Source organism: Brachypodium distachyon, chromosome 1, assembly GCF_000005505.3.
Source record: "Brachypodium distachyon strain Bd21 chromosome 1, Brachypodium_distachyon_v3.0, whole genome shotgun sequence".
Classification (NCBI taxonomy): domain Eukaryota; kingdom Viridiplantae; phylum Streptophyta; class Magnoliopsida; order Poales; family Poaceae; genus Brachypodium; species Brachypodium distachyon.
This window is the reverse complement of record NC_016131.3, coordinates 38,976,683-39,003,309: the sequence shown is the minus strand read 5'-3', so window position 1 is coordinate 39,003,309 and position 26,627 is coordinate 38,976,683. Positions and strand designations below refer to the sequence as shown.

Sequence of the window (26,627 nt, the reverse complement as noted above, 5' to 3'; positions counted from 1 at the left end):
ATATGTTTCTACGAAGGGCTTGAGGAGGAGCTGCCTCTTGAGCCAGGAAGAAGTCAATGTTCCATGAGGGGAAGGACGCTAATGCAGCAACGTCCGGGAGCCACTCAACAACCTAGTGGAGAATGGACCCATTATTGCGATGTCGCATGTGAAGGCGTTGATGCCGCTGCACATGTAGGCCCTCTTTGATTCAAAGGAAGAGTGGATGAAAAATATAGGAATAAGAAAGTTTTCTTTAGGTGGCATTGTCTATCCATTTTATTCAATAGAATGAAGTAAAATTTCCCGTGATGCCAGTTTCGAAGGAAAAACGAATGGTTTACAATTACTTGGACCTCTTTTTTGGATTCCTTTGCTGGGGGGAGGGGGGCGCAGAGGGACTTAGCCCCCCTAACAAAAATATTTTTAATGAAAAACTAGTGATATTTATGAGGAAAAATAGAAAAATATTAGCATTTGTAGTTAATTCGCCTCCTCTAATCTTAAACTTCTTCTGTTTGCCCCCTCCAATCATAAATCCAGGCTCCGTCCATGTTCCTTTGCATGAGAAACAAGCAAAGAGTGATAAATGATGTAATAACATTATTTTGGCATTTGGTTTGATTTTATTTGAATCTCGTATTTATTAAGATTCTTTTGTTTTTCATAATCCTGCAAATCGTGGGACAAAATTTATAAAATTTTCATGTCTTTTTTCAATTCTTTATTTTGCACGTGCATTACTGTACAAAATGGTAATAAAAGAGACCCGTAGGTGCGGCTTGGAGGGATGGAGGCACCATAAGGGCACTCCCAACACTCCACCATGTACCATATCTTAATATGCTGCCTAAGCATCTGACGTGACATCCTATTTAATGAAGAAAAAGAGAGTCATGGTATCTTAATCTAGATACAACTCTTAGCGCTAAATCCAAAAAAAATTCATAACTTATCTCTCACAAAGTACAATAAAAGAGAACTTATTTATATACAAAACATTGATGGAGTTGTATCTAAACATGTATTTAATACATATGATCTATAAGATGTCATAATTGGCGTCGAGGAACAATCGGCCCCTCAGCCAGACTCGATGACAACAGAGACCTGAGCTGTCCGGGTTTGTGGCCTGAGCTGAAAAATGCCGAGCTTATTTTTTTTGTAGATTTATTTAGGGAAAAGAGATTTTTTTTAGAAAATTTAGGGAAAAGAGCCACGGCCAACCGGATGGAACCGGTTACCACCGGCTGCTCGCAATCTAGGGGCAAGCAAGTGGGCCGTGCAGGGCCCTAGAACCAAGTTTTCACGGTTTTATGGAGGCTTTTCACTTTCTATTGGCTGCGAATGCACTTGTTCGTGGATGGCCCATAGGCCCGTGCGTGTGACAAGACAATCAAAAGGATCGGAGCTCCTCTAAAAAAAAGCAACAGGATCGGAGCAAAGGCGTCTCAGGTCACGTGACTGGCTGCGTCTGCGTGTCTGTGACCAGCAAAGCAAAAGCGTGAGGTAGCACCGTAGCGCCCAATTCCAGACCAGTTCTAATAAGTAGGGTAGGCAACGCAGGCAGCCGGGGACAAGAGAGGGGAGACCCTGTGGGCTGTGTTGTGGAGGCACTGCCTGCGCTGCGGCTGCCTGCCTGAACTGGTAACGTCTCTCTCCCATCCCATCCCCCCCCTCCGATGATCTATCCTTCCAGTCTTCTCACTGCCTAGCCGCAGCACCGTACCAAGCAGCAGCGGCGGCGGCTGGTTGGAGTCGGATAAGAGGGATGGGGCGGCCGCCGAGCAGCGGGGGCCCCGCGTTCCGGTTCACGCACGCGGAGGTCGCAGAGATGGAGGAACACCTGCGCCATCTCAACAACGCCATCCCGCACCGCGACGTCATCCAGGGCCTCGCCGACAAGTTCACCGCCTCCCCCGCCCGCGCCGGCAAGATCTCCGTCCAGCCCAAGCAGGTAGGCCTTTTTCTTCCCCACCACCCCCCCCCCACCCCCCTCGTTCGTTGCCCGAATGTCCCGAGGAATTCGAATTCGAATTTAATTCACCTTTATTTCCGACCCGGGAATACGAGACGAGCCCGACTTATTCCGATCTGGTTGGATTTTGATCCGGATTTGATTGATTGGTTGATTTGCGGGTGGGCGCAGGTGTGGAACTGGTTCCAGAACCGGAGGTACTCGCAGCGGAACAGGACCACCAGAGGTGCGCCGCTGCCGCAGGGGAAGATGCTGCCCACGGGGGCCGCCGACGAGCACCACTCGGCTTCCTTCGGGGCTCAGTCAGCTTCCTCTGTGTACCCCACAGGTGCTTTCTCAACGCACGTAATTTCCATGTCGCCTCGTGCTGTTTATTTCCTTCGAATGTAATTCCACTTGCTCTTTAGGATTGATGATTTAGTGGTGAAAATATTTATGTATGAGTCCTACTTCTCACTTGTAAGGGATTGTGTGCGGGTGCTGCTGTTAGGTTTTGCATGGAGCGGAAGGGTTTCTTCCGTTTCATGCACAACTTAATTTTGGCTGGTTATAGACGATTTTATAGTTTGTATGGTTCCTCATGGGCCCAACAAAGCTTGTCGTCGCCCTTAGCTTGGTTGTTAAAGCTCGTTTGGATAATTTTCACGACAGTGGTCGTTGTGCCCGCTACTTTTCTTCAGAACTGCAGGCCGCACGGCACAATTTTTTGTTTGTTTGTTGTTTAGAGGATCTTAGTTCTGTAACCGTCCAGCTACGAATCATGATCACCATTTGTCATGTCATTTTCCCTCCTCTGATTATTGTTGGTGTTGCTAAAAATCAGGGAAGAATTCTTCAAATGGTGGCCAGGTTGATTTTGAAGCTAAATCAGCTAGAGATGGAGCATGGTATGCAGATATATTTATATTTAGTACTTCTTGTTTTGATGATAACACAGGTGATGCAGTTTTGTATTAGTGTTTTTTTTTGGTGGTTGGTGTGTGTGTTGGGAGCATTATGCATTAATCCAGTTTCCTTGCACGAACCTTGCATCAAGTCATCATATCTGGATTTAGATCCTAATTAGTTAACTAGTGCTCGTTGGTGTGTACTCAGTTGTTTAGCTAGTGGGTGAGTTGTCAACTTATTATCCTTCTTGGCTATGTTATGAACCTTGATTTACAATTGGATAACTGGCTAGGATAATTGCCTGAACAGTAGCGGAGTCGTCAAGCCTGTCACATCATGGCGCTCACGAATTAAGCATCATAACACCCTGTTGCTAGCCATTGATGGCGGAGCAGCAGTTGGCTTTGATACCAAGTGATAATTAGGCACGTTAATCGCTCGATGGCTGGATACCAGGACAGGGCACTCGCCTTCTTCAACCAGCTACAGGGCTCACCCTTATGTGAAAGAGAGGCTATGGTGCTTTGGGGATTTACAATTATTTCGTTGCTTGATGGACAAGTGAAATCCAGATTCAAAGTGAGAGCCAAACATAACTTTATTTTCTTTTTTCTATTTGACTATTAGGGGCTGTTTGGTTTGTGCCCACAATTGCCATGCCAAAAATTTGGTTGCGGTTGCCAAGATACCGGTTAAGGTTTTGCTTGTCTATGCGTTGGCCAACTTTGGCAAAAAATAAATAAACTAGAGTTGGTAGTGAGACATTGGCTTGCCAAAAAGTTGGCTTTCATCGAAACAAGGACCAAATCTTGGTCAATGACCAAAAATTTGGTAGGGTAAAGTTTGGTCACCATCCAAAGTTCCAAACATACCCATGCTAATTTAACTGAACTCTTCCTAATAGGCCCAACCATATCTGACAAAGGATATTTACTACTTGATTTATCCCTTTCCTTAAGTCTGTAATTGCATGTGACCAATTAGTGACTCAATGACATAAAAATACGGACATCTGAATTCATTACCTAATTTGGAACATTTTGTTTACCATGAAGCATTTATGCTCTATTCTTTTTATTACTGTGCCATCTGTTTATAATGTTGTTTTTTTAGCCTTGTAGTTTTGCATCCATGACCAGACTTGCTTGTTACAGGTACGACGTTGCACACTTTCTATCCCACAGGTTGTTTGAGACAGGGGAGCCGGTAATTACCATAGACCTTTTGTTAAATATAATTAACATTGCTAAATACATTTCTGGCAGCCTTTCTTTATTCAAGGCATTTTGCTAGCATTGATTCTATACATCATTTTGTTTCTCACTTATCTGTAGTAGTTGGATTGCATTTTGTGATAGGTTGCCCCAGCACCCAACACTTACATCAGGAACAGTGTTGGTCCAACTATGTTGTACACCTGTTTTCTCTCAACTATTTGCTGAGGAAGTCTTGTTTGTTGGGGCAGTGCCCATAATCCGTCTTTTTTTTGTATTTTTACAAGATGGCTCTAATACATTGATGATCATTTAACACAGATTTTGAAAACTTTGTGTGTTTACTAGCTTTAGGATTATATGGAAAGTTGATGCTGGAATGGTGTAAAAAATTAGCTTTCATCGTCATTTCAGTAATTTTTTACCAGAATAAGTTCATTTTATTCGCCTTAATTGTCATGCGAAGGCATCTTAAACCCCAAACTGTACTGTTTTTTATCCAAATTTGTGATGGTGGTTTTAATGGCAGTTTGGCCATGCAGCTAACGATATCAGCTCTATTGCTAGCTTGGACTCCCATTCGCCCATTCTCCCAATCCCAGCATAGACAAGAAAAGGAAAATTTAAGCAACTCCTGATCCTCCCAGCTCCCCAGGACATCGCCGTCTTCCCTGCAAATCCAAATCATAATTTAACCCCAGCTGCTCATCCTCACTGCCAAACTGAGCCAAAGAGCCCTCCCTCCACACCTGCGCATGCCCTTGGGAAACAAACACGTCTAACGCCTACTCCAGAATCTTGTCCCAAAAGAGAAGATCCTGATTCATACGCATGCAGTAAACTGCTAGTGCTAAGCCTATGCACATCCATGGTAGGTTATAAAAAATTCCTAATTAACTAACTGATCCATCCAAATCTGTGTTAAATGGCAGCCGGTGTGTAGAGATTTACTAATTGCCATCTGTTGGTGTGTGAAGATTTTAGAGTAGATTTTATTTGCTTATTTTTCCTTTCTATCTAATGTTGGTTTGCAGTTTGGTGTAGAGTGGCATAGTGTTTCTGTGTTTTCTTGATTTGTAGCCTTTTAAGTGTCATGCACTCCTGGCGTTCTTGTTCTAATACAAAATGACATGCATTTTGATGTGTATCTCTGAAAGAAAGGTGCGAGTACAACACGGCCATATATCATATATGAGGCCACCGAGACTACTGCATAGAACCATAGGTCCAGTTGCTTTAAGCTCATGAACCCAGTTTCTCAAAGGCTGCTGCATGGGAACTGGTTGCTTGAGGCTGAAGCATGGACTCGGTTGCTTGGGGCTGCTGTGAGCCCAGTTGCTCCCTCCAGTGGCATTGCCTGCCTGCCTGCCTCCCATTGTTTTTGATACGTATCAGCCTTCCAACCCTGCATCACTAGCTGCCAAAGCTCCGTTCCTTGATTTGTCTGCCCAAGTTTCATGATTTGTTGTAATTGTACTATTTCTTTCTTCCAGTTATTAGTGGAAATCACAGCAGAGGTAGTGTTGTTGCTTTAGTAACTCCATGCACACAAAGGAAGGTGTTCTTTCTTTTCCCTGGAAAGCCACAACCATAGTACAGAAATGACCTCATCCAAACCAGGCTGTTTCTGGCCAAAAAGAATAGTGTGGGTGCAACTCTGTGTGGTCGGCGTGCAATGTGGCTGCTGCTGCCATAGGTAGCAGGTGCAGCAAGCAAATGGGATGAGTCGTACAACGGGCACTTAAGGGTTGGTGCAGTGCACAAGCATTAAGTGACAGGTGTGCATGGACTTGTCCAAGTGGTGCTGGGGCTTGTCAGCAGTCAGCCAACTTGAGTAGGGATTGAACCGATTTTTTACGTGACCAGTGAAGTCGCTACGAAGATTCACAAAGATGATTCGGTTGCTAACTTTGCAAAAATTGCACTGTGAATACCTCCTTTCATGGTGGATTTACTAGTTTATTACCTGTGCCATACACCAAGCGTGCTTACACTTGTTTGTTTATTTGTTTTCAGGAAGTACGAGTCCGCTTTTCCGGATTTGGAGCTGAGGAGGATGAGTGGATTAATGTTCGAAAATGTGTGCGACAACGTTCTCTTCCATGTGAACCCACAGAATGTGTTGCTGTGCTTCCTGGTGACCTCATTCTTTGTTTTCAGGTATTGTCATTTTGAAGCATTTTATGTTCAACCAACTTAGCAAGTTAGCACATACAACTTGAGAATTGCTATCTACATTAAACTTCTTTCTTTGCCATATGTTTAGCCATGCAATACGGGTCCTATGCTTGGCAGCCTTTTCAATTTTGCTTCTTTGTTGTACACTTAAGTCGGTTGGCTATGTATGTAGTTCATTTCTGCCTGCTACTTATTGGCGTGTGATGGGTATGTTGGTCAGGTTTTGCCTGCCAAAATTGTTGGGTTTTCCAAGGTTTCTCTTGTGACTGTGTACTGCGCATGGCTCACAGATAACAGTTGCCTATCTTGCTGAGGCATTGATTTGGTTTCTTCTAAGATAGTGATGAATTGTGACATCTCCATCTTGTTGTTTTATGACACTCAATTTGAGACATTTTTCATAGTGTTGTGCCTGACACATTGCCTTTGTTATTTAAGAATATCCAGTGCTGCATGTATTTTATACTGTATAGTAGTGTTGTTGTTGCAATAATATTTAGTTTAACAAACTCCAACATCAGTTTCCTGTTTCTTTCCATATTCTTGGTAATAATGTTTCATAACAGAATTTCATGCCACATGCCCAACCTGCAGCATTGCTATTGTAACCTTTATCCAATAAGGCTGCCAAACAGAGCCTTGCCTTGGTAGTTGGCGCACAAATACTGAGAGACATAAACTAGCGCATTGAGATTAACTGTGCATTCAGTTTACTAGTTAGCTGCCAGTTGAGGACTTCTGTTGAGGGTCTGAATAGTGAATTGTTTGGCTCATTGGGTGTAATATCGTAATGGAAAGTTCAAGACAGCCAATCTATTTTCGTCTGATTTAGTTGTCTTGTAATATAGTTCTATCATTTACTCACGTCTCATTTTCTGAATTAACCAGGAAGGCAAAGAGCAGGCTCTATATTTTGATGCCCGTATCCTTGATGCTCAAAGGCGCAGGCATGATGTAAGAGGATGCCGCTGCAGGTTTCTTGTTCGCTATGACCATGATCATTCTGAGGTAATTCTCCATTGTCTAACTCTCCCTTGTCATGCATTTACTCCGAGTTGGTCTCGAAGGCATAGTTTCAAAAAGCCAGAGCGATAAGCATACAGTTTCTACAGACTCATTGGTATCCAACCACTGGCTTAGTCCTTAGTCCAACCGAGGTCCAAATGTAAAATATGTATGTGTAGTCATTAAACAGTTCAAGGGTACCCGAGTCATCCAAATATAAAATATGTGTGTGTATTATGTTCAGATTTCAAGTTCTGTGAAAATATTTACATTCTTGTAGGCTGTGGAGAAAAAACTCGTGCACCTAGAAATGTCATTTTTGGGTCCTCCCTTGCACCTCAAATGAAGAATTTTTTCAAGAACTGGAGGTGGAGGGTGCATGATTCTTTGATTATTTTTGGGATCTTGAAACTTGCCAGGCCCATTCTTTGATTATTTTTTAAGAGAACAAGCGCACCCAGGTGCACAAAATCTTCATCCCTAATTAATTATCTACCGAGTACTATTTAGTAAAGTAAGACTGAAACCAGAGTGATGAATTTAAGTCGTTTCATGTTACTTAACAGAATTCATTGGTTCTTATATTTCTTTTGATGTGATAGGAAATTGTTCCACTGAGGAAGGTGTGCCGTCGTCCAGATAATGGTTTCAGGCAACATATTCTGCATGCTAATAGAGTGGCGGCTTCTGCACAAGATGTTCATATGGGCATTCAGATTGATCGCAGCTCAGCAGAGCAGAAACCCCAAAAGCCGCATAAAATGATGGATGTGAACACTGACGAGGTGACCATGGTACCCAAGGTTGAGCCAACGGATAAGCCGGTTGTTTCTTTACCAGCCGCGTCTATTAGCACCCGTGGTGATTCAAGTTCAGATGTGACGATGAAGGATGCAGGGGCGACCCCAGAAGTTGAAGCTGCAGATGAAGGACAGGGTGACAAGATGAACGCGGGAGAGTAAAACTTTTGCTTTCCTTGCCCCATAGTTGGCGTGCCCGATTGCAGGCGCCAACAGTGGGTTTCTTGGTAATGCTCAACCCGCTTTCCCACCTTTCACTCTTCCTAAGATCTTGTAAGAACCGGTATTTCCGTTGAGCAATTAATGGAAAGAGGACTCGCCCGATTGGAAACTGTGCATTTCGTAGTGAATCTCCAAAACTTGTCCGCTTACAAACTTCCGCTCAGGAACCTCTAGTGAAAGGAGAATATGTAAAAATGTGTTGGATTTGCTATCTATGTACCGATATCCTGAGAAAGTTAAGACCGGCCCTTGCTGTTATTAGGTGAAAAATAGGTGTGGAATTGTGCGCTGTAAAATTTTTTTTTCATTTTTTTTGATAAAGACATTATTACAAGTGAACACGAAAATAGATATTGTGAATACAATACGGATACAATCGTCAGCAGTGAGGATGGAGCATGGATGAAGAACATAACCATTGCGTTGCCGGCGAAGGGGCTAATTTGCATTAACGGAGCATCCACAATAGAAGAAGACTCTACCTGTCGTCACCTAGAGTCGGTAGAATAACATGTGCAATATGTTGTGATTTGTTAGCACTAAATCTAACGATGGCAATGGAGAAATTATTGACTTTTAACTAATCGACTCTTGACTATGACAGTGAAAAGTTACTTCCGTTCTATCCCTCATATTTCTTTTTCCTTAACTAGCAGAATGTCCGTGCGCTGCCACGGTCAAAAAAAGCCACTTTTTCTTTTTTCTCTTTTTTTTTCTCTTGGGCCAGCTTTCATGAGAATGCTTAGCTCATGCCCGCACGAGCACTCGTGCCCGTCTTCCTCCTAGCGCCAAAAGCAGCACACATGTGCGCCGAGCGCCGCAATCTCCGCTCTCGACGACGCCTCCTCGACCCGCAACCCGTCCAGGTGCTCTGAACTGTATCCCATGGCCCTTCCCTTCCCTTCCTTTTTCCCTCAATCATCCCCCATAATCACGGCTGAACCGTCTTATCGCGTGTTGTCGTAGCGGCTCCCGTTGGCCCAGATCAACACGCCGGGCATGAGGGCTAAGAGAACGAACATGTTCCCCTGTTTTCGGTGGAAACAAACGGCTGATGAACCGCCTTAGCGCGCGTTGTCGTAGCGGCTCCCCTTGGCCCAGATCAACACGTCGGGGGATGAGGGCTGAGAGAACGAACATGTTCGCATGCTGGGCGTCTGGAGCGAACGAAGGAGTGGTTTGCGTGCGGGCAGACGAGGTGGGTCTCGGGGGCTTGACGAAAAAAAAGGAGAAAAGAAGGTGGAACGATCCGTGATATAGATAAATTCGATGCAATCATAAGGGGCCACAAATTTTATGAAAAGTTTGACTGATGATGGTGAAGGAAACGGTCCGTATATAGTTATAGATTAAGAGTCAACTTTTTCGGATGGCCTTGGCAGTGGCACCATGGAGGGTGTAGGACTCTAGGCTGTTCATTGGTTTCTGATTCTTTATTTCCTCACTAGTTTTTTTTTTGCTAATTTGCTACGTTCTTCTGCGTTTAATTGTTCTATCCTTTGTATGGTGGACATTGGTAGAAAATTGTTTCGTAAAGACGATCTCAACAAACACGCGAGAAGATTGTTGCGGTTAATTTCCAAGTATATTTCCATCTCATACCAAACAAGAAATTGACAAGAAAAATCAATTTTTCATGTCTAATCTTCTAGAAACTCTTCTTTTAAACTCCCATTCATCTTTCACCAAAGATGTGTACATGGGTAATGTCAGCCTTTTCCTAACAATAATACGTAACATAATTGCTGATATGTAAAAGAAAGGAATGAAAAAAGATTTGAGCCTTTTTTTAACTACGAGATGATCTCTTCACAAGAATGATAATACAAAGATAAAAGAAAAATTTGCAGTAGATGCCACCTTTTCTTTTTCAAGTAAGTATTAATTATACGATATTACATTAAGAGATAACTATTGTACAACGTTTTTTGTTATATTTTCTAAATAACGTGAAACATATAAACATATAAGTAAAGAAAATCTTATCAACCATCCTAAATGTCGTAGGATTGTCAAACATGAGAAACAGGGAGGAGAGAGGCAACACGGTCAGCTTAGGGAAGAGGCGGAGGCGGATATTATAACTGCTCGACAGAATAATGGAAGGATCGAGCAATCCGGATATTTTGCACCGGTGGCAACCGCACCTGATATCACGGCTGCACGCGGGTGCATCCATATCCGTGCCATTTATTTCTCGTCTCCAGAAATACGCGTGGAAAACTGGTTTGAGAGGAATACGGAACAGTAAAAATACTCTCTCTCCACCCCACCCCTCTTCCTCCCGTCTCCCATTCTCTCTCTCCCGGCCGCCAAAATGTCACGACTCGAGGTCGTTTTCCTCGAGTCCGGCAAACCGGACTTCGCCTCCCCGCTCTCTCTCGCAGATCCGGTGCCGCCCCCTACCCCTCTCTCTCTCCCAAATCCGGCGCCGCCCCCTCTCTCCCAGATCCAGGCGCTGCCCCATCCCATCAACGAGAACGGCCGCGCCAAAGACCGCTGACCTCGTCTTCGTCTCGGTGTCCGCGAGATGCAACCCCCATGCCCCCGCCGTCCGGATGTTCTGCGGGGCCTGCGGCGTTCCCCGTTCGAAGCCACGACGCCGCCGTCTCGCGGTTCGTCGATCCAAAGTTCCACTCCGGGATGCTCTACTGGGCCAGCGAAAGCCCATGGTGGCGCGTGGGGAGAGCGCCGGCGTCGTTGATGAGGGTGGCGGCGGAGGATTGAGCGGCGACGGATTGGGTAGTCTAGGATTGAGCCGCGGCAGATTGGGCGTAAAGGCGGCTTCCCTAACCCGGAGTGCATCCAGATTTCATAGGAAGGAAGGAAATAAATAATGACAGGCCAAGAGGAGAGGCACCTGCAGTGGAAAGTTGATGTCCTGCGTTGTACCATCCTTCAAATCACTATACAATTGTTCTGAGTTTAATACTACCTTTATAACACAAGCTGCTATGGGGTGTCGGATGGGGGTTTGATGGCATATGATTTCAGGTGCGTTTGCCTTGCAAGAAGGCATTTGCCAGGACAAGGCACGTGCGCTGTAAAGTTGTTGTACTACGCTGTCCCAGCCATCAAATCACCGTTGAAGAAAATCTATATCAATATATTAAATTAGAATCGATGGTGACGATGCGGTCCGCACGTCACGGTACGTCGTGTCATCAGAATTATGGTCAATATGCCACCGCTCGTTATTTCTCTCGATCCGGACGCCCCCAGCATCCAACCTGCTCGATCCCCTCTTGACGCCTCACCCAACCTGCTCCATTGCCCCCCGCCGCCGCAGCCCCCTTCCTCTCTGGCTACCCCCCCCCCCCCCCCCACCCGCCTCCCTTCTCTTCCCCGACCTCCTGCTCCTTCCTTCGCCTGGACATCACTGCTTTTGTTATACCCTAGTGAGGGATAAAACAATCGATACACTGATAGCAAAAATTAGAGGATCAAGTGTTCCAAGGTGTATGACATAAACCACCCCTTGAAATATTGCTTGTCCCCAAGCAATTGGTATTGCATTCTTCGCAGGCCCGTCAATGGGCAAGAGCGAACTGCACGACTGCTCAGGGCCTACCCAAAAACGAGGGCCTCCCAAATCGGTACTCAGCAGTAGTTAGTTAGGATATTAACCAGAAAACAAAGGAAACCATAGCGCAAATCACGGGCTGATTGACAGGCGCACTCGGCATCGCAACTCTTCGGCTGCTGACACCTCGACTCGCGCGCACGCCTGCTCGCACGAATTCCACCAAAAATTGCCCTGCCATCGCAAGATTGCTTCGTGCCTTCATGAGTTCGTCTTCCCCTAATCCCTTGTTTGCTGCTTCTCTACCATCTGGAGTCCCCAAGCAATTGGTATGCTATTGTCCGATTCCAAGAAACACAATGGTATTTGTTCTATTTTTTTGCCATAATTTAAGGTTTGTAGTCGTAAATTTAAACAAGTAAATAAAATTATGCTTTAGTTATATAAAGTTGTCCAAATTTTGGAACCAAAATCTCAATTTCGCTCCAAGGCCACCAATTCCTGGAGATGGCCCTGATTCTTCGCACTGTAGTGGTTCAACTTATGTGCAGTGTTTTGCAGCAGAACCTTTGCAATATAGGGTGGAAGACAAGGGCACTCATACTGACTTGAACAAATGGAAGGGAACAACATGTAGATTCGGCAAGCACAATTGTAGCATTGTATTTCAACTCTGCCTTTGGAATTCACGCTGTAGCTTCCTTCCTTTTTGTGTTTCTCTGTCCAATTCTGCATTGTCAACATCTTTTGGAAATACTTCTGATACCTGGATCCCATGGTAGTTGGACCAGTTTTGCATGACCTTTGGAGACAAGAGCACCCTGGACGCCACCATACTTGCTTAGATCAAAACTTAAGCCAGCTGCCAGGGCTTTGCTGAGGTAAGAAAAACGAATAGAATGCCCACGAAATGTTCCAAGAGAAATGCCTGAATCAATAAGCGAGACATACTGCCAATCCATCCATATATAAATTGCAGCCTCAAGAATTTCAGTACGAGTATAGCACATGACCTGAGAAGCCAACTGAACTGCTGCTCTCGAATCCCATAACCAGTTCAAACTCCAACCTTCTTTAGCACAATGCAGGCAGAAACTGAACCTCTTTAGTAAATAGTCAATGCACCTTGCTAATATTCTGAATAGTTGCTCCGCTGAACTCAAATTTCCAACCTCTTTCATGCTAAGATTAAGCATCCTACATATCGCAGAGTTGGCAAGGTACAAAGCATAATTGTACAAGACATCAAGCTCCACTCGACAAGTGTGATACCACGCAATAAAAAATTGACAACACTCATGCTGTACCTCCCTAGCTGACTCGAACACCAATTGACAATAATAGGATCTTGCAATTTTTAGAGGTGTTCCGTCCGCATAAATAATAAGCCGTACTGCTATCGTGTACCCTCCTGGATCCCAAGTCCAGTAGTGAGTACAAGAACACTGATATTTATGAAGAAGTAGCTTGCAAAAGAGGTATGGCTCACAATATGCCAACATATACTCCTTAGGCATCAGGAAATCAAGAGTATGGTGAGCTGAATACTCTGCACTCAGGAAGTGGCAAACACACCCAAATTCGTGGACAGATAAATTTCATCACTGCATCATTCATTGTATGGCACACGCCTGAATTCCAAGTACTTTTGACCGGTGGCATGCTGAATTGCAAACTGCAATAAACTTATATTGAAGGACCAAGCAATCTTCCACTGCAACAGCTCACAATCATATTCAACAAAAGCTACCGAGTTATGCAAATCATATTTGGCACCATGTAGCATGCATAGGAACATGTGCAGTATAATCACTGAGCGGACTGAACTCATTCTGTGTGCCAATTAAGTCAGCACCAGGATCCCAAACGAGCAATAACCATCCGAACCTGTGATCCACAGTAGGAGACTTCAAAAGGATGGCAAAAGCCTCATCTTCGTGTATCCCAGTAGGGTCGTCTTGCTTGTGGGTGTCTTGCTGTGTCGGCACCGCCTCAGCGATGTCGATGTCGGCTGGCTCGATGAAGATGTCGCTGATGGTCACAGCAGTAGGTGGTGCACGGGGCGCGGAGGTAGCTGAGAGACCCGTACCCAGTGTATATACTGGCGTCTCCCCACTAGAATCTTCCTTTGGGCATTCCGTCGAACACCCGGTGGGCGTCGATTGCTCCGTCCTCGTGGTCGCCGCATTCGCCGAAGTTGGGACGACGCTCGCGGTCGCAGAGTGAACGAAGGAAGGCGTTGGGGCCGCCAGGGTGGGGCGCGGTTCCGCCCAATGCAACTTGGCGACTGTCATCTGACAACACCCTGGCAGATGCGGCGACAATGCATGGCCTTCGCGGCTTGCTTCAAACCTTCGCCGGAGCTAAAGGAGATCATGGCGTCTACGCTTGGAATGGCAAATTGTTGATTTGTTCGGTCCAGTGCACTTGCACAACCCCATACGCAGCACACAACTGATGCAGCACATATCCTGTCAGCTGGCCTGGACAGCGAAGATCGAATACCAAAAGGCGGAGATAATGCACATCATCATCAAAGAACACAGGAGGAGGGGGAATGCAATACCAATTGCTCGGGGACAAGCAATGTTTCAAGGGATGGGCAATGTCATACCCGTGCCTATGAACTATTGGGCATTAAGTGAATGGGCCGTGGGCCAGGTTGGCATCCGTCTGAGGGCCGGAGCCGTGACTAGAAATTACGGAGGCCTCGCACGGAGGCATCGAAGAAAATACAGGAAACCTAACTCTTCGTTCTGCTGTCCATGCTGCCGCCGGTGAGCTTGACGTGTGCGCAGGTCTCCGGCTACAGCCTCACTGGAGCTTGCGTAGGGTGATTCCAGTGGATACCTAGCCTCGCTCCTCCGGGTCCTCCTGTATCCATTTACCTTTTCTTGTATATGTGAACCTAGGTCTGGTGATTTATGTCATACACCCTGGAACACTTGATCATCTAATTTCTGCTATCTGTGTATCGATTGTTGCATCACTCACTGGGGTATAACAGCTTTTCTCCCTGCAGTTCGCGGCCTGGCTACCGACCCCATGCGAGATCCACCAGACCACCGCTGTCCGCAGTCCCAACGCGTGATCCAGAAAGTGGTTGTCGTCCGTCATCCACGCATGAGATCGAGTAGGTGGCCGGCCATAGCTCAACCATCCAGCGAGTCCTTGTTGTTTTCGTTTATTGTGGTGCTTTGCACTAATCAACGGATAATTCGATAGCTAATTGGGACGTACTCCCAACCTGATTGATGGTAGCTGCTATGGATAATAGATAGATTAGTGTTCTACCATGCACCGAATGACTACCATGTGCATGATGTGATTGGAAATTAGCATCTACTGATAGTTCGACTGCATGCTTGAAAATTAGCATCTTCTTTCTATGTGTTCCAGACTTTTGGGTGTATACAAATTTGCTCTATGTTTTAAAATTTTGTATTGGATCTTTTCTTGTTAGAATGTGAAAATTTGGTACAGAATTTGAATGATGATTTATTAGTGCATGCAAAAGTTGGGTACTTCCTCCGTTCAATAAAAAATGTCTCAAGTTGGTCAAATTTTGGATATATTTAGACATGAGTTAGTGTATAGATGCATTCAAATTTGGTCAAAGTTGAGACATCCTTTGTTGGACGGAGGGAGTACAAAATTTGCAGTCTTGGATGCAGTGAGGAGTGCAGATTTTGGTGCACAGATAATTATTGTGCATAACATGAGTGCCTACAAAGATTTTGCAGTCTTGGATTTTGGTCATTAAAATTTGATTTTCGTGGGGAGGAGTTCCCTGTTCCTGTAAAAAAATAATTTTTTGACAGAAATCCATGTAAAAAGATTGTTGTGAGAGGTTAACATATATTGACATGGAAATTATTGGATGATAATTAGTCGGGATGATTTTTAATTAACATAAGTGAATGTCAAAAAGTAAACAATTTTTTTTCTAAGAGATTATCATATACTTTTATTAAATTTGGATTAACAACAAATGTACTTGGATCTAAACAAAATTAGATATAGTGCAAGTAGTTTGGTACTCCATGTTGGGGAAAGAAAGAAAAATACCTTGATAGAGAAATTGGGGAAGAGGAAGTGCAGTGGGTGCAGGGCGGCATGCGCAGCAATGAAGCAGGAGCCACCGCGGCGGCAGAGCAGCAGCAGCGACAGACGCGGCGAGGCGGCGGAGGACAGCAGCGTAGGCTGCGGGCATGGAGGGAAAACGGGGGGGGGGGGGTATGGGATAGGGTGGAAGGGGCGAGGCACTGCATGAGCTCGGGGGATGCAGGTACCGTAAAGAGGAGGGGGGGGGGGGAGAGGAACGAGAAGGCTGCAACGATGACCGACGGTAGCACTGGAGCTTGAGAGAGGAGGGAGGTGCGTGAGAGTGAGGAAACTCGTGGCAGGCCACTGGAGCGATGGGAAGATGGAGAACGAAGAGGCTGCGGCGGTGCAGTCAACACCAAAGGAAGAACAAGGTTTCGCGTGCGACGCCGCGGACGGCGAGTAAGGACTATCAGGAGAGGGGGGGAGTGAGTGAGATACATGATTGAGAAGAAGACGATGAGACATGAGAATAAGTGCAGACCAAATGAGAAGAAAGTGGGTGGAGGTGGCGAGATATTTTGTTTTTGAAGATACACTTGTCATTAAAAAAAACTACTGTATACTAATTTCATTTCCTGGCTATTTAAGCTATGGATCCGTAAACTTTATTTAATTTGTATTAATGCATATTATATTTCTTGTTTATTATGCCACGACTCATGCTTTATGTAACAACAACAACAGTGTTCTGCTCGGCTCAACCATCGTCAAAATTCAGCAACATGATGCACAGGATCATCTTTTAAAGTGGTCGTGAGTGTGCGTTGGGCCGTTGCAACGGACAGGCATTTCCACTAGTATACAATTGTTCTGAGTTTAATACCTTTACAATACAAAGTGTTGTGGGGTGTCGGATGTTGGTTTGAGGCATATGATTTCAGGTGTGTTTGCCTCCACGTGCATGAAGGCATTTCCCAAGGATCGAGGGAAAAAGAATCTGGGAAAACTCCGGGATAAACGGTGCGAATTTGGAGAACAAGTGAACAACCGTACAGCAATGGAGGCAGTAATTGGCTTTACGTGAAGGAAATAGAATGTCCCCGAAACTTGCAGCCAATAGCGCAATACTCTGGAAGACTTTTAGAGAGCACACTCCGCAGCTAGACTACATGTATTTTGATGCACACCAAGGAAATTTCTCATTTTCCCTCAATTTTATACCCCCATGATGATTACAGGAACCAGATCAAATATAGTTCCCCAAAAATAAAATAAAAATATATATTAAGAAAATACCCAAAAAATATAATACTCGAGGACCAAAGCCACACCAAAATCAAACGAAGTCCGATTGAAATAAGAAAGAAATCATATAAACTCCAATCTGGCTATTAAAAAAAACCCAGGACTTGAGCTCAAGGTTGTAACCCTGAAACTCATACGGATACAATCCTCAGGAGTTGCTAAAAAAATGCTACCTGTATGGCAAAACATATTTCTTTTGGAAGCAATGCCAACAATATCCCCAAATTATTTCTAAATGAAGTATTGCTTGGTACAACAGTTTATCAGCGCTCCAAAATTTACACCGTGTGCAGATATCGATTACTTGTTGGCAACTGCCTCGCCAGGCGTCTTGGTAGTCATTTGGTCCACGGCATGCACGGTGCTCTGAAGCTCCTCCCATATAACCTTATAAACCATTCTCTGCCTGCTGACAGCAGATTTCCCCTCAAACGCCTTCGAAACCACGTCTATGCTGAGGCCAAGAAAAGGAACAAGCCCAACTTTTCAGAATTATAACCACATAAAATTAGCAGGACCAATCAAGCATCGGTATTCAGTAATGTAACCGTCTAAAAACGCTGCCTAAAATATTTTTTAGAATATGCACCAGCACCCTATAGATCCAATTATAAAGTTATTTGCTGACTCATGAAGAGGCATGTTGGTAATCTCCCTATAAACCAAAGCCAAACTCATAGAGAAAATAAATGTAAAAAAATATATGACCCTCTGATCCTAAATTATTGACTCAAATTTGTCCAAATATGAATGTATCTATTTTTAAAAAGCGTCTAGATACATGTAATATTTCGACAATAATTTAGGATCGGAGGGAGTAGTTAGTACTGGTTTGTGAACTACCTTTCCTCCCAAAAAAATTACCTGTAACCTTATGGAAGGGCATTATGAGAATAGCGTAGAATAGACGTGAATGTGGTTCCTTCAGGAACTACACATGCCATAAGGTAGCCCAAGTGCCCAACTAGTCCTATATGAGTATGCCATTTTATCTTCCTTGCAAGCTACGGCACCATGAGATCGTACTCATCCAATTACAACACTCAATAGGAAATACCAGGCACCTTCAATCTTGAGTTTCTTTTTAATCTAGAATTGGTAGTGTTGAGATATGTGTCGAATATGTGTACGAGTAGGGTTACAATTGGACTTGGAATTAGCGGAGGGTTAGGTGTTCGAGTCGAACACGTGTAACCCGGGCCTATTATATAAAGCCACCACGGGGTAGCCCAAAGAGACCATGACAACATAATAGCAATAGGCTCGCAGGGGGAGCCGACGGCTTGTGCCGGTGCCTAGGGTTGCCGGTGTTGCGATATTATGGGGGGAGGAGCGCCCGTAGTCATGCCCTGGGACGTAGTCTTCGGCCGAACCTCGTTAACAAACATCGTGCCTCAGTGTCATCCTTGATCGTGCATCCACCGGATTTCGTAACAAGTGGTATCGGAGCAAGGTGGAGGGATTTCGTAACAAGTGGTATCGGAGCGAAGGTGGAGGGATGCAGGAGATCTTGTGCGAGGTGCGAGGATCATGCTCGACGGGCGCCGCGGAACGTCCAATGCGGTGCAAGATGGAGCATGGCGGCAATCGGATTTCCGATCGGTGGAGTCGGACACTTCAGGCGGCCTGAACCGTTCGATGGGTTGCAGTTGGCAAGGATTGACCAGGCGTGGTGATCGGGCCGACACAGTGGCTGGGAAGACGTCGCGGATCGAACGACGGCTTCAGCTCGCGATCAAGCCGGCGACCAGACGCAAGGGCAACCGGATAGATCGGGGCGGGATGCATCACGGTATAGCGGTGGATCGGGTGTAGCAAAGGGCGGCATTGTGGCACGGTGGACGAGTTGTGTCGACGATGCAGGTGGCCAGGGTGCAACAGGGGTTTGTGCATAGAATTTGCACAAGGGTGCGATTGTTACAAGTGTCGGCGGCAGCGTGTTCATGCAACAAGTGACATACACCGGAATTAACTCGTCGGGAGAGGCTGCAGCGGTTGGATTGGAAGTCCGAGTCAAAGAGTCCAAGGCATGTTCGTGTCAGGCAATAAAACGGGCAGCAGGCGAGCGTAGCGCAATGGCATGCAGAGGAGGAGCATTAGTAGTCGGTGTGCAACCAGAAAAGAAGGATTCGTGCACGTATGTGCCATGGGCCATGGCTGGGCACGGATTCCAACAGAAAAAGGAAAAGGATTGCATGTAGGCAGAAGGCTCACGTGGGAGTTCTGCTCGGATTCAAAACAGATCAAAGAAAGAAAAAAGAGCAGCTTTAGGCAGGCGGTGAAGGGCAGGCGCTAGCTTACAGGGCTGTTTCCAGCGGCAGGGGGGCGAAGGTCGGATTCAGGCGGCGCGGGGCGCGTGTGCAGGCGCCGGGGAGTCTGACGGGTTCCTGGTATCCGCGTGCAGATACCGAATAGGCTTCGGTGGGCATGCCGTGTAGGACACGAATCAAGAAGCAAGGGACGGGATCACTCAGAAAAGTAATCCACTGCTCATGAACGCAGCGTTCAGCGAGGCCAAGGCAAGTGGTATCAGAGCAAGGTGGAGGGATTTCGTCACAGGTAGTTAGTAGGGGATGGGAATGCAAAAGAGAAAGAAAGACAGGTGTTAGACTGTTATATTTCATGTAACATCTTTGGTTGTTTTCTGTTATCCTTCCTCCTCTTTCTCTGTAGTTTCAGTTTTAGATTAGCCTAGATTGAGATCCGATAGCAGTGAGTCAAGGCTTCCCATTGTGCACGTCTCTCTCCCTCTCGTTGTAACTCTCTATTTATTTGTCTGAGTCAATCTATGAGAATCAGTGTTGCAATTCTATCTCGTTTACAACCCTAACCCTAACATGGCATCAGTTTAGGCCACGATTTGTGCCTTCTGCCATGACGAAATCCGTAGCCTCTGATGAGCCCCTCTCATCTCGAACTCCCTCTGTCGTCTACCAAGTCAGCACCTTGGACATCCGCCACGTCGCTCACATCGCACTCGACCTGAATTCCACGGGCCTCTACTCTCACTAGCGCTACTAGATCGGTCTACAGATCGAGAAGTATGACATCAGGAACCACATTGACCTCAAGGACAACAATTGGCGGATCATCGATTTGTTCGTGAATCCACTCCACAGTTTCCTCCTCCGTCTTCGGCATGATCATGGACCAAAAGGCGACCATTCCTATGGCCTAGGCCATCGTGGAGACGTTGCACAAACTTCATCGCATCGTGCAAGGGCTCCATCATTGACCATTGCACCAAGATTAAGGAGGTCTCCGATGATCTGGCCGAGGGCTGACGTGGGACTTCCCATGTCTGACAATGACCTCGTCGCTGCCCTCCTCCGTGGACATGACGAACGTCACAAGTTCATGGGAAAGATCATCGCCACCACCGAGCCAGCCATCAACTACATCCGCGCCACCACCATGCTCATGCAGGACGAGCTCTCCAAGTAGTAGGACATCGTCCTTCTCTTTGTGAGCCGCATCGCCAACTTCTCCGCAACGTCAAACCCTCACAAGACAGACTACAGCCTGTCTGATTCATGCTTCTCGCCTTCGCCAACGCAGGGCAAGCAGAAGCGCAAACGGACGTCTAAGTCACGGCAGCAGAAAGCTCTGTCATCGCCTCCTCCCATGCCTGCATCTCCCTTATACAGGTATGGTTCATATGTACCATTTTCTTATGCCGCAAATGATGATGCCATCTCGATCGATGGCTCCCGACATCCTTGGTCATCCAATCATCGTCGAACCGACCACTGACCAAGGTTGTTGGGCACCATTAGACAAGGCAGTATCATCGTCTGCGGCATCGGAAAAATGGTACACATAAACCATATATGTCGCGGGAGATGCGAGCACGGGGGAGGCATTGATGGAGCTTGCTGCTGCAGTGAGTTAGACGTCCGTTTGCGCTTCTGCTTGCCCTGGTTTGGCAATGGCGAGAAGCCTGAAACAGGCGGGCCGTAAGCAATCTTGTGAGGGTTCGACGTCGCGGAGGAGTTCGCGTCGCAACCCACAGAGACGAGGGAGACATCCTCTTGCTGCTCGATGGCGATCTCCTCATAGAGCCCGTCCTGCATGAACATGGTGGTGGCGCGGATGTAGCTGATGGCCGCCTCAGTGGTGCTGATGATCTTCCTAGTGAACTTGTGACATTTGTCAAGTCCACGGAGGGCAGCGACAAGATCATCGTCAGACATGGGAAGACCCACGTCAGCCATACCATCGGAGACCTACTTGATCTTGACGCAGTAGTAGACAATGGAGCCCTTCCATGATGTGATGAAGGTTGTGCCTCAGTTGTTATTGCCGCGGTCGCTTGTTGTTGACAAACAACGTCTCCACAACGATCCAGGTCATAGCAGCGGTCAACTTTTGGTCCATGATCATGCCGAAGAGGGAGGGGGAAACCGTGGAGTGGATCCACGACTTCACGAACATATCAATAATCTGCCAGCTGTCCATGGGGAAGGTCGGGGCGGTGAGGTCAATGTGGTTTCGATGTCATACTTCTCAATCCGCAGACCGATCTGGTAGTGCCAGTGAGAGTAGAAGCTTGTGGAATTCAAGTCGAGAGCGATGTGGATGACGTGGCGAATGTCCAAGGTGCTAACCTGATAGATGACAGAGGGAGTTCGAGAAGAGAGGGACTCATCAGAGGAGTAGGAGATGGATTTCGTCATGGCAGAAGGCAGAGATCTGGCCTAAACTGATACCAAGTTAGTGTTGTAAACGAGATAGAATTGCAGCACTGATTCTCAGTGATTGACTCGGGCAAATAAATAGAGACGTGCGCAATGGGAAGCCTCGACTCACTGCTATAGGATCTCAACTTTAAGAGACCGAGTCTTGCTAATCCAAAACTGAAACTACAGAGGATAACATAAAACAACCAAAGATGTTACATGAACTATCATGGTTCAAAAAAGCAGTAAGCTAAGCGAGCGGTGAGGCACCGCACAGAGGAATTGAAGCTTAAGCGCAGCTGAAGCATTCCGTACGGCTCTGCTTTTGAGAAATTGGCAGGATCTTTGCAGGAAATCAAGGGGAATTGGAAAAATTGGCGGGATTCTGTTGCTCGCTCAGGAGAAATTGGCGGGATCCTTGTAGGATATCAAGGGCAATTGGAGAAATTGGCAGGATCCTTGGAGGAAATCCAGGGGATTGGAGAAATTGGAGGGATCCTTGGAGGGAATTAGGTCGAGGTAAGAGAAGCCGCCCCTGCATAAGAGAATTGTGCTAATGGCCCTTATCAACGCTTAAGTAGTTGTTTAGGGCCTAAGCGAGGCGTTTTTCCATCGATCAGAGCTTTCGCACGCTTAAGCGACGCTTATTGAACCATGTGAATTATAACGGTGTAACACAACTCTTAGAACAGTCAACATCCTTGGATTAGCTGAATAAGGATAAAAGGCCTAGAGCCCTAGACACGGCATGGAGGTAGATAAATGCTTCATAACATTTGAACAGATTCATAAGAAAAGGTTTAATGCAGACTATGAATGTAAGTAATTTGTTTTTTTTTTTTGACCGGGAAAAGCAGCAGGAGAGGCTCCTACTGCATTTAAATTTAAACAATAAAGTTACAGTTTACAAGTTACATGGTTACGAATGTAAATAATTTCATATCAATTTGTGGACCATTCATCTGATTGCCTTTCTTATCGCTTTGAGTAATCAATTTTCTCAAAATTTATGCAATTAAATGTATGTATGAAAGGTAAAGGAATGGGCTAGTAAATGTATGTGTGTGATGCCCCTGTTAATTCACTGATGGCGAGCATATGATATTTGATCGGTCTAAACTAATTGCAGTAGCTATTAACATTTCTAATAGCTATAGTGCATTTGATTTTTGGTGTCCTACTTAAATTTGCAGAGCACGGAGGCGTTCAGATACCAAACTGGTAGCACATCACTAAATCTTTTTTATGGGAAAAGGACATCCAAATGCTGATTTATTTTTTCTGTGGTAGATAGATGAGTTCACTCCAATAATGTTAGATTGTTTATATAAATGAGCTTCCTAAGTTATAGTTCACTGGGCACTAAAATGGAGATCTAACAAAATTTGGTAGTTTTATGTTGCCCGAATTTTAGTTGACAGAAGTGCCAAGAATTTATCGAACCAAGGGGGACAAGTAACTTCAAACCAAGGGGGAGAAGTAGCTGTCAGCTTGGAGTGCAAGTATTGACCTGGACGGGCAAAGTTGGAGGTGCGCCTAGCTTATACAGCATCTAGCCGGGTAACAAGGGCTAAAGTGAAGGGAAGGCCGGGAGCATAAATTCAGAATTTAAAAAGAGGTTATGCATGCCATGGATCACCGTGTAATTGGCGTGACTTTTGATAAAGAGGACAAATTGCAGCGGCCGTTGAATGAATCATGGAAGGAAACATCACTTTCAGCACTAAGGGGCAGTTGAACATCTGACATGGCAGTGGAAGTGGTGGTGGTACAATTGATGAATTGTTTTACAATGCAAGAGCTGTTCCTAATCCACGATCCTGAATTATCACATTGCCGGACACCAAGCAGATTCGGATTGGCAGAATACTGAGCAAGGATGGTCATGAAAAAGTTAGTGAAGCCTGGGCAAAGTGGTGTCATGCCAGTGATATTGCCGGAACAAAAGTTCTACGTCCCTATATTCAAGGACCAAGGAAGCTAACAGAGGACCTTGTTGGGGGTGTCTATTCCTCAAGGGTGTGTTATTGACGGATCCCACTAAGTAATTGGAGGGCTATGTGCCTATGTGCAGCAACTGAAGAAAGATTGAAGTCATTTTATTGTTACCACGATGTGGGATTCCAGATTCATGTACATAACCTACCACTTCATCATCGACTTGATGATTTATTGCACTGAGCGTTTGTTTTTCCATAAGTCAGTCAATGCAATCATGAATCAGTCAAATTCAGAATGCTTAGTTTATATATGATCAGATTAAAGGTCCTTGTTAACGATACTCGTCATAATTTGGTCATACAAATGATCAGATCAGAGGCAACAGATTTAACAACAAGAAAGCTAGTAAGTCAGCGTGCAGCGTCATTGTTTAGCAGTCATTTGTGCTGACACTGCCAACCTTATGTGAGAGGACATAGGTCCATTCCGACTGATTGAGAACAAAGACTCCAGTCTCAGCAGTCCAATTCCATTCATAGCCTTCCTAATTTAACTAGTGTCTCAAGCATTCATATACCTCCCATCAAGAACACATTACTTCTAAAGTCGCCCAACTCCTTATCTCTAAAGATACTAATGTTCCATAAAGAATAGTCCCTCGCAGGCCAAAAGTGATCAAGAGACCATAAGTTAATTCCATCTATGTTTGATACAGTTACAAGTGTTGAACCGTTGTCAGGGCTAAAGAAAAAGAGAGATTACCAGACGTGGCGTCCATCCCCGGAGGTGTCAATGACGGTGACAGTGTCCGCCTCTAGCTGCTCCTTGATCTGCCAAGAAAGGGTAACATGTAAGCAACGGATTTTACATCTTGGAAAGTTCATCCCCTTGGCTTGTCGAGAAAGAAAGATTGTTACGGGGACACGGGTTACGAGGAGTACGTACCTTGGTCTCAAGCGACTGAGCAACGGGGGATTCGTTAGCCCCCGGCGGTCCCGGGGCCGACGCCCATGCCGAGAATCCCCTGGTTCGGGTGGTGCTAGAAAGAGGGGAAGGGGACCAGGTCGTGAACCTAGCAGTGGCAGAGGAGGAAGAGGAGAGGGGAGAGAGGGCTGCGGCCGGGTGACGGCGGATAGCATAGGAAGCGGAGGAAGAGGCGAGGCGGCGGAGTAGCATGGAGGTGAGAGAGCAGGGGGCGGCGGCGGACCTCATCAGCAGCATCGTCGGAGAGAGAGAAAGAGAGTTAGAGAGGTCCGCACAGATTTTTAGAAATGTTGCCTGGTTCTGTGTTGCCCGACGCCTGTATCGAGCCGGTCCCGGCCGGGCACGGCCTGGCCCGGGCCCTGAAGCCCGATGACTATAACCGGGCCCTGGCGGGCTGGCTCGGTCCCATTAAGCCTGACGGGCCCAGCGAAGCACCCCTCAGCATATGGGCCAACTGTAGAAAATTTAAAAAACTTGAGTTGGGCCACAAGATCGGTTGGGCTAAACGGACATAGCCAGGCCGGCACGCAGGGCTGAGGGTAGAGGCAAAAGCGCAGCACAGACCAGGCCGGGCCGGGCAAGTCTCAAGCCTGGGACCGAGTTTCCAACACACCGGGAAAAGCCCGATCCGTTCGCCAGCTTTAATTGCCTAGCTCTCTACGGTTCTAAGAGAAACCCTAGCCGCCGTTGTCTTCGAAGAAATTTCAATCTCCAGCGGTTTCTCTCGTCTCTCATGGCCGATCTGACTTTAAGAGACGAGGGAAACCATGGATCAATGTCTGGTATCAAGTTTTGTTATCTTCTTTTGTTAGGTTTTTGTGTGCTTCTCGGTGGCGTCTTGGCGATGGAGATGCCGTCGTCTAGAAGATTAGTGTTCTAGCTCTTTCATCGTTCTGGTGTAGGCATTGCAACCTATGCCATGGAGTTAGTGATTCTCACGACACGTCTTTTCGGGTTGCTGGTCTTTTTCCTTGTGGATTCATCGACGGAGAAGCAGTTTTACAGCTTGTCTTGCAAAAAGTATTATCCCGGCCATGGTACGTTCAATGATCTTAGGTACTCACCGTTTGAGGTGGGCGGCTCATGCGGCTTTTCAAAACCTCTCAGATTAATTCAGCTTGTGCAAATATGGTATTTTACAATTTTGTCAACAAATACGTGGAGAAGTATTGAGATTCGAAGGATGGATCAAGAGAAGTTTACTTCGAAGTACTACAATGAAACTTTTAGTTTTGTTGAGTATCGTTGTTATTTCTGTTAGTTTGTGTATCGATTTTTTGTACTTTGTCTTTTAAATCAATAAAGCCAGATCGTTGCTTAAAAAAAATTGCCTAGCTCTCTTCTTCAGCGGGCATTTTAACTTTGGCCAATCAATTCCGCAACCCAAGTAGTCTCTCCGTGGTCTCAAGCTTAAAACAGCCTGTTACGTTTTGCGGCACCAAAGTGCTTCGCATGTTCCATTTGTTTCTAAATATATGTACATTTGATATTGTCTTAAGTCAAATTTTATCAATTTTGACCGAACACATAGGCGACACCAAACTAATAAACTAGTATCATTAGTACTACTATTAACATTTTTAAATAGTATTTGTTTGGTATTACATACTTCCTCCATTTCACAAAGATTGGTACGCACGCATTTCAAAATTTTGCTTTGACCAATAATTAGACTAATGATTTGAGGCTCATGTGTTACAAAAATTATATCATTAGATTCGTATTTTAAAAACCTTTCCAACGATATAAAATTTGTAACATATAATCTATATACAATTGGTCTAAACGTTGGTCAAAGTTCGATCTCGAAAAGCGTGGACGCCATTTTTTGTGAAATGGAGGAAGTATGTTGGTATTTTTATCTATATAAAGTTGGTCAAAATT

At 45.5% G+C, this 26,627-nt stretch overlaps 2 protein-coding genes and 2 non-coding genes across 5 annotated transcripts; 1 reads left to right on the top strand and 3 right to left on the bottom strand.

Moving 5' to 3' along the window:
- Positions 1–1,482: 1,482 nt before the first annotated feature.
- Positions 1,483–8,545, top strand: LOC100829075 (protein SAWADEE HOMEODOMAIN HOMOLOG 2). 2 transcript variants are annotated; one of them, XM_003563822.4, is made up of 8 exons: positions 1,483–1,626; positions 1,701–1,936; positions 2,129–2,285; positions 2,781–2,844; positions 4,000–4,051; positions 6,076–6,219; positions 7,126–7,245; positions 7,845–8,545. In XM_003563822.4, exons 2-8 carry the CDS (start codon positions 1,751–1,753, stop codon positions 8,202–8,204), a joined length of 1,083 nt encoding a protein of 360 aa, XP_003563870.1. In that variant the 5' UTR covers positions 1,483–1,626; positions 1,701–1,750; the 3' UTR covers positions 8,205–8,545. The 2 variants fall into 2 exon arrangements, with proteins under 2 accessions (XP_003563870.1, XP_010227690.1); XM_010229388.3 differs by having other exon boundaries at positions 1,494–1,626; positions 1,716–1,936.
- Positions 8,546–17,118: 8,573 nt separating this feature from the next.
- Positions 17,119–25,051, bottom strand: LOC100828772 (protein BOLA4, chloroplastic/mitochondrial). The gene is made up of 3 exons (XM_003563821.4): positions 24,705–25,051; positions 24,522–24,589; positions 17,119–17,593 (listed from the first exon to the last, which is right to left on the bottom strand). The coding sequence occupies exons 1-3, from the start codon at positions 24,978–24,980 to the stop codon at positions 17,440–17,442; spliced, it is 498 nt and encodes a 165-aa protein (XP_003563869.1). The 5' UTR covers positions 24,981–25,051; the 3' UTR covers positions 17,119–17,439.
- On the bottom strand, positions 20,146–20,464 carry MIR7779 (microRNA MIR7779). Its single transcript, NR_127070.1, has one exon. It is a non-coding gene; the product is annotated as a microRNA MIR7779 (primary transcript).
- On the bottom strand, positions 20,664–21,087 carry MIR7733 (microRNA MIR7733). The gene has a single exon (NR_127018.1). It is a non-coding gene; the product is annotated as a microRNA MIR7733 (primary transcript).
- Positions 25,052–26,627: the final 1,576 nt, after the last annotated feature.